Source organism: Orcinus orca, chromosome 10 (assembly GCF_937001465.1).
Source record: "Orcinus orca chromosome 10, mOrcOrc1.1, whole genome shotgun sequence".
Taxonomy (NCBI): domain Eukaryota; kingdom Metazoa; phylum Chordata; class Mammalia; order Artiodactyla; family Delphinidae; genus Orcinus; species Orcinus orca.
This window is the reverse complement of record NC_064568.1, coordinates 73,231,256-73,243,572: the sequence shown is the minus strand read 5'-3', so window position 1 is coordinate 73,243,572 and position 12,317 is coordinate 73,231,256. Positions and strand designations below refer to the sequence as shown.

At 51.8% G+C, this 12,317-nt stretch overlaps 1 protein-coding gene across 1 annotated transcript; it reads right to left on the bottom strand.

The window, feature by feature from the left end:
• Window positions 1-36: 36 nt before the first annotated feature.
• On the bottom strand, window positions 37-7,269 carry GUCA1A (guanylate cyclase activator 1A). Its single transcript, XM_004267604.3, has 4 exons — window positions 6,445-7,269; window positions 1,570-1,719; window positions 1,116-1,209; window positions 37-799 (listed from the first exon to the last, which is right to left on the bottom strand). Exons 1-4 carry the CDS (start codon window positions 6,643-6,645, stop codon window positions 627-629), a joined length of 618 nt encoding a protein of 205 aa, XP_004267652.1. The 5' UTR covers window positions 6,646-7,269; the 3' UTR covers window positions 37-626.
• Between the last annotated feature and the right edge of the window lie 5,048 nt (window positions 7,270-12,317).

The window sequence follows — 12,317 nt, the reverse complement described above, 5'->3', positions numbered from 1 at the left end:
GCACTGTCTATAGTATCATATTTTATTATAATGATGCTTGGCCTGTGAGTTCTTTGAAGATGAGAACTGTCATCTTCTTTGCACGTCTAACATCTAGCATTAATACAAAGTAGGTGTTCGATAAATGCTTGTTGAAGGGAGGAACGAATCAACACAGACCACACAAGTACACTCTGGGATGCTGGGGGCAGGATGGGTGTGTGATACAGCACCCAGATGGAGGCTGCAGCCACCAGATCTGTGTGATCCCATTAGAGTCCCGGGAAAGCCCACCTCTGCATCAAAGCTTCTCTGTCCAGAAGAGCGTGGAACTGGAGAAGCTCAGTGGAAGAGCTGGTAAAAGCTGGGGGAGGGGCCAGAAGGGGCTGGGGAGGAGCCTGAGGAAGGTTGAAGGCTTCCCCCAGCAGGGAGCGGTCACCACCAGCTGAGTCGCACAGAGAGTTCAGGAACCCTCCTTCCCTGTCCCCTGCTCTGAATCCCCACCCCTGCCTCTCTGCTGCCACCATGTGCCCCAAGCAGGTGAGCTGAGCCTCTGAGTTCAGAAGACTCCATCTAGTATTAAAACAACCAGACACCAGGCACCACCACACACCCGTCCCCAATACAGAAACAGCAGGGCGGTGGGCTCAGCCGGCTGCTTCCGCTGCCTCACTTTCCCTGCCACCAGCTCCCTCCTCATCCTGCTCTCCATTCTGGAGCCTGCGCACAATGCGGGTAAGGTCCAGGCTTCGGGTTAGCGTGTCCAAGAGCATCTTGTCCTTCTGGACGCCCTCCATGAACTCCTCCAGGGAGAGTTCCCCTGGGATAGAGAGAAAGGGCATCATGGGCAGGAGGTGTTCACATCTGCTGTCTGGGGCCCAGAGCTGCAGTCTTGTAAGGGGGACAGAACCAAGGCTGGAGGAAGTGGCTGTGAATGGGGCTGGCCAAGGAGCCAGAGACCAAAGTCTGGTGCAGGCATCCCCAAAAGCCAGCTCTGTGGCCGGGGCGGAGGCAGGCAGAGGAGGTGGCCAGCAGCGGCCCTTTTGTGCCTCCGTCTCCCCTTCTGCCCTCTCCCCTGGGGACCCTGGTGACACCCCCAGTGACCCCTCCCTTGAGGACCCCCAGCGCGGCCTCACCATCCCCATTGACGTCAATCTTGGAGAACACTGTATCGGTGAACTCCTCTGCGGTCATGGTCGAGTCGCTGCAGGGGTTAATGGTTCGGATGGCCTGGAGGGAAGAAGTGAGATGACCCGTCCTAATTAGTCTCAGCGGTAAGAGAGGGGCAGAGCGAGCACATCAGGCTCCCAACAGCGCGTGTGTGTAAGGTGAGTACAGATCAAGGTGCCTGAGGCCTCAGGCAGAGCTGGGACTGTGCTTCGACATATCTTGGTACAGATTAGGAAACTGAAGCCCAGAGAGCAGAGGAAACCTGGCCCGGGTCACGCAGCTGGTGAAGGCTGAGCCACCCAGGGGAAGTCAGTCCCAATCCTGTCCCCTTCCTAGCACGCTGTTCCGCCATCTTAAGACCCAGCCCGAGACTCTCAGCTCTGGCTCCGCCCCTGCCCGGCCCTTTGCACCTGGAGTTACCCGGATGATGGTGAGAAGCTCGTCGCGGTCGATGCATCCGTTGCCGTCCACGTCGTAGAGCTTGAAGTACCAGCGCAGCTTCTGTTCCACCTTCCCCTTGAGGACAAGACTCAGCGCCGCCACGTACTCCATGAAGTCGATGTAGCCGTCCTGTGTGAGAGGCACGGCCGCCTGAGCCCCCCCTGCCTGGGCCCCGCCCTCAGAGCCCCCGCGGCCCCAGGATACGCTGAGCCCAGGCCCGGACCCCCGCCCCGCCCCCTTGGCGCCCACCGGCTTACGCCCTCCTGGACGCCCGTTATAGCTCACCCTACCTGCCGCAGGATGGTTTATCAAATTTGATAAACCAGTCCCCCCTAGAGTATGAATGGCTTATGCTATCCCTTCACAGGTATTTTGGTTCCAGACGTCACTGGCTGCTTCCCTGTGATCCTCAAACTTCAGCCTTCCAGTTTGGGGGGTGGGGTGTAAGAGTGTGTAGGTGGGAGGAGAGACAAGGACTCCCCAGGGATGGGGGCGTGGTTTGGATGAGCTCTAACTAACCGAGATAAGGGGTACAGGTAGATGGGGAGGCACCGAGCGCCTTTCTCATTCTTCCCTTTATTCTTTGAAACTTACCGAGCACCTACTACGTGCTGTGATAGGCTGAGGATTCAGAACTCCGTAAGATAGAACCCTGTCCTGATGGGAGCGCAATGTTGAGGACGCAGGTTTGAATCTGGCCTCACCCTCTCAAATATGTGGGATCTGGGACAAAGGATTTAGTATGTCTCTGGCCCTCGATTTCCTCATCTGTAATAGTTATAACAGCTGCCACCTGCATGGGATTGTTGTGGGCTTAAATGAGTGCATGAGTGTAAGGCACTCAACACTGCCTGGCACATAGTAATCACTCAGTAAATGTTAGCTATTGTTATTACCACTATACTATTACTGTTATTATTATTACTATTATTATTATCAAGAGATCATTGTGCCATCATGATGTATATTCAGTGACAGCGCATCTGGACAGGACATTATGGACTCACAGAATAGGGGAGCACCCAGGCAAGGGCAGCAAGGAGGCTTCCTGGGGGAGGCGCTGCCCTCATTGAGTCTTGGAGGGATTGGCCAAGGGAGAAGGTGGTGTAAGACATTCCTGCGGGATATTTCCCCAGGACCCTCCAAATGTTCAGCAGCTGACCCTCTGCCTGGCCCTGCCAGCCCTACCAATAGGGTCAGAGAAGCAGGGAGCACAGGCCTGCTTCTGCCCACCTCCCCCAAGCCAAGTGAAGCTGGGAGAGGGAAGCCTTGTCATGCAGAGAGGCTGAGTACTGTAAGGAAAGGAGCACTGGACTCAGAGCACATGACTTGGAGTCCAGTCCCTGTTCCTCCACTTACTCACAACCATGACTCTGGAACCAGGAAGTTACTGAGAGGCAGATTTGGAATCGGTATCAAGAACTCTTAGGCAGGGTTGCCCGTGGTGGAATGAGCCTCGTGCAGTAATGACCTCCCTGTCACTGAAAGTGTGCAAGCAGAGGCTGGGGTAACGTTATTAGGGATGTGGCAGAGGTTGGGTATGAAGGCCTCTGAGATCTCCCGATTGTGTGCTGCCCTTTGGCCTTAGGTGAGACCTTAACCACCTGAGCCCCGTGGTAGGCATCACACTCGTAGTGAACATTTGCGTAGTGCTTCCCCGTGTTTAAGGGCTTTCCCTTATGCCTTAGCTCAATCAGTCCTTGCCCAACCCTCCTTTCAGGATCGTTGTCAGGATGGAGCCAGGCACCCCTGCAGCTACGCTCAGAGAAGCAAGAAGACTGCTATCGAAGTTTCCTCTGGGCAAGGGGACACAGGGTGAGGGTACTTTTGCTTTTCATTTTTTATCTTTCTATATTGTTGGAAACTTTTACAATGAGCTGTAAGTTTTTGGTAATTAAAATAGTTTTTAATTTTGGAATTTTTTGTAATTTAAAAAAAAATGGCTAAAAAGGGGCAATGGAAAGGTATGTGCACTGGTGCCAGAAAGACCTAAACCATGTCTTAGGAGAGGTGTGACCTTGGACAAGTCCCGTAGCCTCTGCAAGTCTCATTTCCTCAGCTCTGAGATGGGAATGACAGTATGCGCTTTTCAAGATTGTGGTCTGGGTTAGATTCAGTAATAAGACTACAGCGATACTTTTTTTTCATGCTTCATATGATGTTTTACTCTTTACTCATTTAATCTCGCAACCACCCCTGGGTATTTTTGTCCGCATTTTCAGATGAAAAGCTAAAGTTGAAAGAGGTTAGGCCACACACTAGTGAATGACAAAGCCTTTCCTAGAAACTGAAGTCTCCTAAATGCCACCCAGCGCTCAGATGCAGGTGTGGAAGATTTACATTGATTTGTCTGCACCTGTGTGATTGCCGGGTACAGCCAAGCCCAGGCAAAACTTTGAAGTCAACGAAGCATATGGCGGTTACCCAGCTCACACTCCCCACTCACAGCTATACCCCCAAACCCTGCACACCCAGTGCAGTACCCTAGGATACAGCTCTCTTCTAATTCAGGGGCTGGCAAACTTTTTCTATAAAGGGCCAAATAGCACATATTTCAGTTTTGACAATCAGTAAAATAATGGGTGTGGTGTGTTATAATAAAAATTCATTTACAAAAATAGACCCATGGGCTATTGTTTGCACTGCCCTGTTTAACTTCTCTCTGTATCAAAACTTCCCAGTGCTGTGCCCCGTCTCGTAACTAACCTGCCCTACTGCTTTATGCTGGCGACAGTGGTTGGAAGCAATGTTGCCTGAAGTGTGATTTATCCCATTGGTGTGTACAAGGCACTTTAGATGTTACAAAGATGCTCTTCAGTTTAACAATTAGCAGGTATGTATTTAAATTAGTGTATGTTATATAATATATAACTATTTCATAAAATTCATAATTTCTCATATAGTCATTCACTCAAATAAAAATATTGATTGAGCACCTACTGTGTTCCAGGCACTGTTCTAGGTGCAAAGGCCATAGCAATGAACAGGAAAGACAGAAATCCCTGCCTTCATGGAGTTCACATTCCAGCAGGAGAAATTGACAATAAACATAGCAACTAAATGTTATTCAGTATCATGTATTAGAAGATGAGACATGCTCTGGGGGAAAGGGGGAGGAGTAGGAAATGCTACGGTGGGGGCTAGTCCTAGTTAAATGGGGTTGAAATCAGGAGATCAGGGCAGGTGTCAGTGGGAAGGAGACATTTGAACAAGTCTTGCAGCAGGGGAAGGTGTGAGCCAAGCAGAATCCTGGAGGAAGAGAGTCCCAGGCAGCACCCAGGCCCGAAGGTGGGGATGTGTGTGGAATTGAGGAGGTCAGGTTTGGGACAGTATAGGTGGTGCTTACATGTGACAAGAGACGGCATATGAATGACTCAGGTTAGGCAAATACAGGGTTGATGGGTTGCCCCTCCCTGGTATCATACATGTAATCTTAGGGGGTCCTTCTGAAGGTTTCCTTAACAGGCAAGAAGCTGAGCTATTTCAGAGCATTTGGTTACAGGGTGTTGAGGCTCAGCCGTGGACTCTGCCCCCTCCTTTTCGGGAAAGATCACTTCTTCTGGAGCATCTTGGGGGACCAGCCTGATGATGCCATCCCTCTGGGTCTCCATACCTTGGGCTCCAGTACTCTGACCCTGCATCCCTTTCAGGAAAGCCCTTGGGCACCATGGTGCTGCCCTTGAGGCTGGGACTCAAAGCCCATAATCTGCTTTGGCCCCTTGATCCTAAACATTAGTGAGTTTTAAATAGCATCTGAACCCCGGCTTTCCCTAGGAGCCCTGCCTACAATGATGTTGGGCCCCTATGGGCAGTGAGTGGAGCCGGGAAAGCTCTGGGCGACCTCTCCCTGGTTTGCAGTTGGACATATGGCAGCATCACATCCTCACCTTCAAGGGAACACCAGCCGGGGTGGGGACCAGCAGGGGTGGGGAGATGGGTGTGTAGATTTACGTTCTTCTACCACTACATCTTGACTGAATTGCTCCAGATAAATAGAAGATTTGCTATGAAACACCAAGGAACACCTTAACTAATGCTCCCGACCTCCATGACAGATACAGATGAATAAGCTGAGGCGGAGAGGGGGGGAGATGGGCTCCAGGCCACCCAGCTGATGAAAACTGGGGGCCCAAACTCACAGTGCCCCTCTATCTCATCAGGAAGTCCTTACCCAATGCACCCAGGTGATTCCTTGGGGAGACATATAATTTGACAGCTGCGCAGACCTTTAATCCCTCTTAGGATGAACTGAGGTCACCAGGTGTTTGGGAGTTGGAGTAGCCTGGGTTCCCCAGTGACCAGGCAACCCTGACTGTCCCCAGTTCTAGTGTCCACAGGCCATCATGGGATGGGTGACCCAAGTAACATGGGCCTGCCTATCCCAGACCAGCCGGGCTGAAGCTCATCACTCTGCTCTCTGCCCTCCACCCTTCCTCCTCTTGCATCCCGTGAGCATCTAATGACCTGTGCAGAAGCACCACGTACAGTGCCAAGCACTTAGTAGGTGCTCAATGACTGTCTTGTAAGTGTTCATATTTGTTCTGGAATAAACTGTGCATGTGGAAGAGGCAGAGGAAGCCAATAGGTTTGGCCTCTGGGCGCACTGATCGGGGGCCTCTGTCTTCCCCTGGAGAGTGAGGGCAGGGACGATGGCTGACTCCTTTCTGAACCCCCAGTGCCTGACACACAGTAGGCGCTCAATGAACGTTAGAAAACTGGAATCCCTGATGGCGACACTCGACCTCCCAGATAAATGAAGTCACTCCTCCAGCCATTCTCACACCTTCTTCTCCCCACCCCCATGCTGGCCGGGGGGGCGTCCCTCCAGCACTCCCCACCCAGACCCCTGCTCACTTTGTTGAAGTCAAAGGTCTCAAACATCTGCTCCACGTACTGGCTGGCCCACGGGCTCAGGTTCTTGAGGCCGAAGAACTGGCGGAACTCGTAGAAGGTGAGCTGGCCGGAGGGGCACTCGGTCATGAACTTCTTGTACCACTGGTGGCACTCGGTGCTGCTCAGCTCCTCCACCGACTTACCGTCTATAATGTTCCCCATCGCTCAGGCCCACGGGAGGCTGATGCCCCAGACGGACCGGTTCTTTTTTCCCTGCTGCTCCTCGCACCCGGGCCTCGCACCTGGGCTTCCTAACACTGGGCCCTCCTCTCCCACAGGCCTGAGTCCCGCAGATCTGAGCGAGGGAGGGCCTGGTGAATCAAAAAGTGCAGGGAAATGATAGGAGGAAACGAGCAGAAGGGAGAAGGTAATGGGGGCTGTGCAAAACTACACCCAAATCCAGGGGCTGCTGGAGAACTCACGTTAAAAGTCCCCACTAAATCCTGGCAGCCAATGGAGACCTACTCCCTGGGAAGAGGAGTGAAAATAGAACAAAGCTTAGAGGAGCAGAGGCCCAGGATTACAGCCCTGAGCTGGAGGTGAGAGGATTTTCTTACCCAGTATGCAATCTCCTTATCCCTTCTTACCAGGACAGAGTGGGTGGCCAGCCAGCAGCTGTTCTGATCCTGTCACTTCCTCTGCCTTCTCCTCCTATTTTGAATGGGTCCCCAATGTTTCTGGTTCCTGCCCTCAGACACGGCATTGAGGTACCTATGAGAAAGAGCTGGGTTTTCTTCCAGAGCTGGGCCAAATTCGGGCCCTTGGTAGGGCTGCTGTGTATAGTTATCCAGGCTGTGCACTGCTTGGCTGTCACAACCGAGGGGTTCAAGTCACACCACGGATGGCTAACATATGAGAGTGTCTGGGTGATGCAGAGTTTGTGGGCTTCCAAGATGAGTCCTAAGTAGCCAAAGGGAACCCCTTCCTACATAAAACTGCACAAATATCCATAGCCACACACACACACACACACACACACACACACACACACACACAGATCCTGTTCTGACCACACTCTCATATTCCTGGAGGTTGCATCTTTCCCATCCTGGGACGCTTGAATTCAGCCCTCCATCTGACCCTAAACCTGATACCATCAGCACCCAGGGGCATGGGGATAGGGGACATTGAGTGTGTGCCTAACGGCCTGGGTGTGTGTGTGTGTGTGTGTGTGTGTGTGTGAGTGCAGGCACACATTTGCACGGGTGTGCTCCTACCTGCTGGTCCTAGAAAGCTCCCAGGCCAAGCCTAGGGTTCCATCTATGCAGCAATATCTTTCTCTGACCCCTAGTGGGATGCTCTCCAGCCATAGAATTTGAAGCTTGTTCTTTTCTGGAGCCAACATTTAAGTGCACTTAAGCTGGATGCTACTGGGAAAGCTCAGAGCCAGCACTCGCTCTGTCCTGACCCTTCCCTGTTTCCCTCCCTCCTCTGCTATGTGGACCACCCCATCTTTATTTAAATAAAAAGCAAATTAGAACCCTCAGAGGCAGTTTGGGGATGGAGGCAACAGGAAGATGGTGGTTTTTATGCAATTTTGTGAGAAGAGTGTCAGGCTCTTGATCTTAGGAGCATTTCCTGAGAACTGGACAGAAGGAGGACCAGGGCCTGGAGAAGTTCAGCTCAGACAGATGGCCCAGCTCTGTAGAGGAAGGGCAGTCACAGCCTTCCAGCCATTAGGGCTCAGTCCTCTGTATCCATAGCTGTGACCACTGGCTGGGCAGAGGGAGGAGCCCGGAGTGATGGGGTCAGTGTGCCTAGATACTCCTCAGCCCCAGAAGCTCTTCCTCAAGTGGACACCCCCTTCCAACAGCTCAGGGCACAGAGGAACCACTGGAAGCAGAACCCTGGACACCTGGAGAGGAATTTCCCTCTTTGACCAAGGTGCTCCAGATGGAATGAGACAAAGTTCCCTGAGAACTAGAGGAGCCTGGGAGGGCTGCTTCTCTGGCCCTGTCTTATGTGGCATCTGCCAGGTATAACTGGAGGTGCGGGTGGGGGCTATGTGCTCTGGGCAGGGTCTGCCTTCTCAGACCTGGTCTTCCCCCAGGAGCAGTTCTCTTCCTTTCCATCATAGAAACCACTAGGTGGCCTCCTTTCCAGTTTTATAACTCTTTTTGCCCATTATCCTGAGAAAGTTCATCTAAAGGGCCCAGAGCTAAGAATGCTCCTTAGAAGACCAGACAGAGAGAGAGAAAGACTGAGACAAGAGTGACATTAATACTGTTGTCCCTGTCACTTGTTGTGTACCTGATACCTATGATGAGAAGGAAACCACCAAAACGTTAACAGGCTCATCTCTGAGTCATGGGATCACCAGTGATTTTTTATTTTTTATAAAGATTTCTTTTTATTTATTTGTTTGTTTATTTAGGCTGCTCTGGGTCTTAGTTGCAGCACACAGAATTTTCATTGCGGCATGTGGACTCTTAGTTGCGGCAGCACGCATGTGGGATCTAGTTCCCCTGACAAGGGATTGAACCTGGGCCCCCTGCATTGGGAGTGTGGAGTCTTACCCACTGGACCACCAGGGAAGTCTCACGAGTGATTTTTTTTTTAATTAATTAATTAATTATTTATTGGCTGTGTTGGTTCTTCCTTGCTGCCTGTGGGCTTTTCTCTAGTTGCAGCGAGCAGGGGCTACTCTTCGTTGCGGTTCACGGGCTTCTCACCGCGGTGGCCTCTCCTGTTGCAGAGCACGGACTCCAGGCGCACAGGCCTCAGTAGTTGCAGCACATGGGCTCAGTAGTTGTGGCTCACGGGCTTTGTTGCTCCGTGGCATGTGGAATCTTCCCGGACCAGGGCTCGAACCCGTGTCCCCTGCATTGGCAGGCGGATTCTTAACCACTGCACCACCAAGGAAGCCCTCACCAGTGATTTTTTAATCTTTGCTTTAAAAAAAAAATCTGTATTTTAAAAAATTGTTTATTATGAACATATGTTGCTCACATAACCAGAGGATAGTTATTTTTGAAAAAAGAATCAAATGGGACTGTTTTACTTCTCTTCTACCTAAAGTGATCAATTTTTGGTGCATTGTGGGGGGAGGGGAGGGCTTGGATCTGCCTACTTTGATCAAGTTTTCCAGAACATGTTTTTTTGTTGGGGGGGGGGGTGTTGGCTTGGGGGCGGGAGGGCTCCTCCACTGAACTTGCTTGGGGCCCAGGCTGGAATCTGTGTCATTGAAGAGTCCTCTCAGGCCCAGGGTTTGAAACGAAGAGGTCAAGGAGGAGATGGCAGCTCATCTTTCCATCTCTCCCTATTTACATCCTCCTCATTCTTTATGTGTGAGCACAAAAGCCAGCTCCTCTGTGAAGCCTTCTGAATCTCTGCAGAATTCGTCTTTCCTGCCTCAGCACACTAACGTCTTGCTTACGTGTTATATTAGTTTTCTGTGTCACATAACAAACTACCACAAAATCAGCAGCTTCAAAATATGTACATTGATTACCTCATAGTTTCTGAGGACAAGGAGTCCAAGCCTGGCTCAACGGGGTCCTCTGTCCAGGATCTCACAATGCTGGAATCAAGGTGTTGTCTGGGCTATGTTTTCATCTGAAGGCTTGACTGGGGAAGAATCCACTCCCACCTCATTCGGGTCATTGGTGGAATTCATTCCCTGTAGCTCTAGGACTGAGGGTCCTGGCTTCCTGCTAGATATTGTCTGGAGGGCACTCTCGGGTCCTAGAGGCTGCCTAAAGTTTCTAGAAGCTGCCCACATTTCCTTGTTACATGGGCTCCTCGACACAGATGCTTATTTTGTCAAGCCAGCGAGGGGAATCTCCCTCTAATCTGCTAAAATGGAATTTTATATGATGGAACCTAATCAAGGGAGTGACACCCATCAGCTTTGCCATGTTCTGTAGAGTAGAAGCAAGTCACAGAGGGAGGGGATTGTACAAAGGCAGGACCAACAGGAGGTGGAGATCATGGGACATCACCTTAGAGTCTATGACAGTCACACTTCTACGATAACATAGACACAACACTCATTTCTTTCTGGAATTATAAGCAGCTGTTTATTGCCAGCCTGCCCTCAAGAATCCAGCAAGTTCCCCGGGTAGAGACTACTGTCTTACTCATTTCTCAAAACCTCCCAGCACCTAGTACCGCGGATTCCACATGGTTGTGTGCTGGTTGTTCGGTTTGCCCCTCCCCACTCCTTCTCCACCTTTCTGGGTCTGCACTGAGCCCCAGGAGGCTGACCCCCGTGGACTGGATCACCTGGGCTCCCCAGCCCTCTGGCTTCAGTCTGGATTTGCCCATTGAGAAGTACTGGAAGGAGACTGGAGGATGGAAAGAGACAGAAGCTGGTGTCTGTTCTCCTCCCTCCCTGCTGGGTCACAGTTTGGGCCCCAGTTGTCTTCTTTGACCTTCAGCTACAGCTCCTGCCAGAACCTCTCCAAGCTCCTGTGACAAAACCCCCTCCCTCTACCCCTCAGGCTTAGGGGTAAGAAGGGCCTTCCTCTGTGCCACCCCCTGGGCATACCCCCAGTCCCTTAACTGTGCCCGCTTCTCTGCGAATAGTCCCCTCATTAAACTCTCCCCAGTTACCTTTTTGAGATAACATTTGACTGACAGGGGCTTGAGCTCAATAAAACATTACTGAATGAATGAATTATGCATGATTAAAGAAAGGATTAAAGAGAGCTAACGTAGGATGGAGCTATTAGGTGTAAGACACCATGCTAAGCTCGATGAATAAGCTCATGGCAGCCCTGTGGGGTGGGTGTTGTTATTTCCACGGGAGACGAGAGAAATTAGAGGCAGAAAAATCACATTCTGAGGTTCACAAACATTTTAAGTGGTGGTACCAACGTTTTTCCTCCTCCTCATCTTGCTTTTAGCCTAAGTTTTTAAATCTCTGGGGAAAGCCTGACTGGAGCTAGAGGACCCTGTAAGCCCCTCAGTCCAGCACCTTCCCCTGTGGCCCCTCTGCTTGAGCAATCCCAGAGCAATCCCATCAACGGGGAGCTCACTCCCGTCGGTTGTGGGGCGACATTCCGGACTCCAGCCCAGGATGGGAATGGAATCCCACGGCTTCCCAACCCCAGAGCTCGGTGGCTTTAGCAGTCCTGCTCTCCATCCTTCCCCCAAAGGCATGCAGGATTGGGATCCACAGCGAGGCATCCAGGAAGAGGTGAATACACAAGAGGGACACGGGGGGCGGAGCGGACAGCTCATGCGGTGGCCCCGTGAGAGAGGTCTGTGGCCTCCCCTGGCTGCTCTGTCCGCAGGACTCCTTCCCGGGACAGATGCCATACCAGAGTCAGAGGATCCACCGGGCTGAATGATGCCAAGGAGAGGAGGCAGGTGGGGCAGGGGCAGAGGCAGAAGCCGTGCCCAGAAGGGATGGGAGGGGTGGTAAACCCCTCCAAGGCTGCCTGTCTGCCCACTAGCCACCTCCACAGAAACACAACAGAGCCCTGAGCACAGGTTCTTGGCCCCCTGGGACTATTCCGCCCAGACCGACCTGGGACCTGGGCCAGCTTCTCTGAAGGTTCCCAGGAGGCGTCCATGGAGGCTGCTCTACCAAGGTGAACCTCAAGGCGGCGACCTTCTCCAGGAGAGAGGAGGAGGCGTCAGTTGGGGGAGTGAAAGATGCTGGCCCCGCCCCCGCCCAGCGAGGCTGTCGGGTCTGGGAGGGCAGAGGTGATTCTTGTTCATCTTTGTAGCCCAAGGACCCAGCCCGCACTAGGTGTTCACCCAGTGTCTGTTGGATGATTGATAGGAGGTATAACTTTTGGTTGTATGTAGACTGAAAACTTGCATGTTATCTCTGCCTCTTTTCAAAAGCGCCCTGAAATGGCAATACATTTCTAAAAGCTATCAAA

Excerpts from the sequence above, each read along its gene's own strand:
- GUCA1A (XM_004267604.3), bottom strand. The coding sequence starts at position 6,645 with ATGGGGAACATTATAGACGGTAAGTCGGTGGAGGAGCTGAGCAGCACC. Across the intron at positions 1,720-6,444 it reads AGACCTTTGACTTCAACAAA|GACGGCTACATCGACTTCAT; the intron begins GTGAGCAGGGGT and ends CCTCTCACACAG. Across the intron at positions 1,210-1,569 it reads AGCTTCTCACCATCATCCGG|GCCATCCGAACCATTAACCC; the intron begins GTAACTCCAGGT and ends TCTTCCCTCCAG.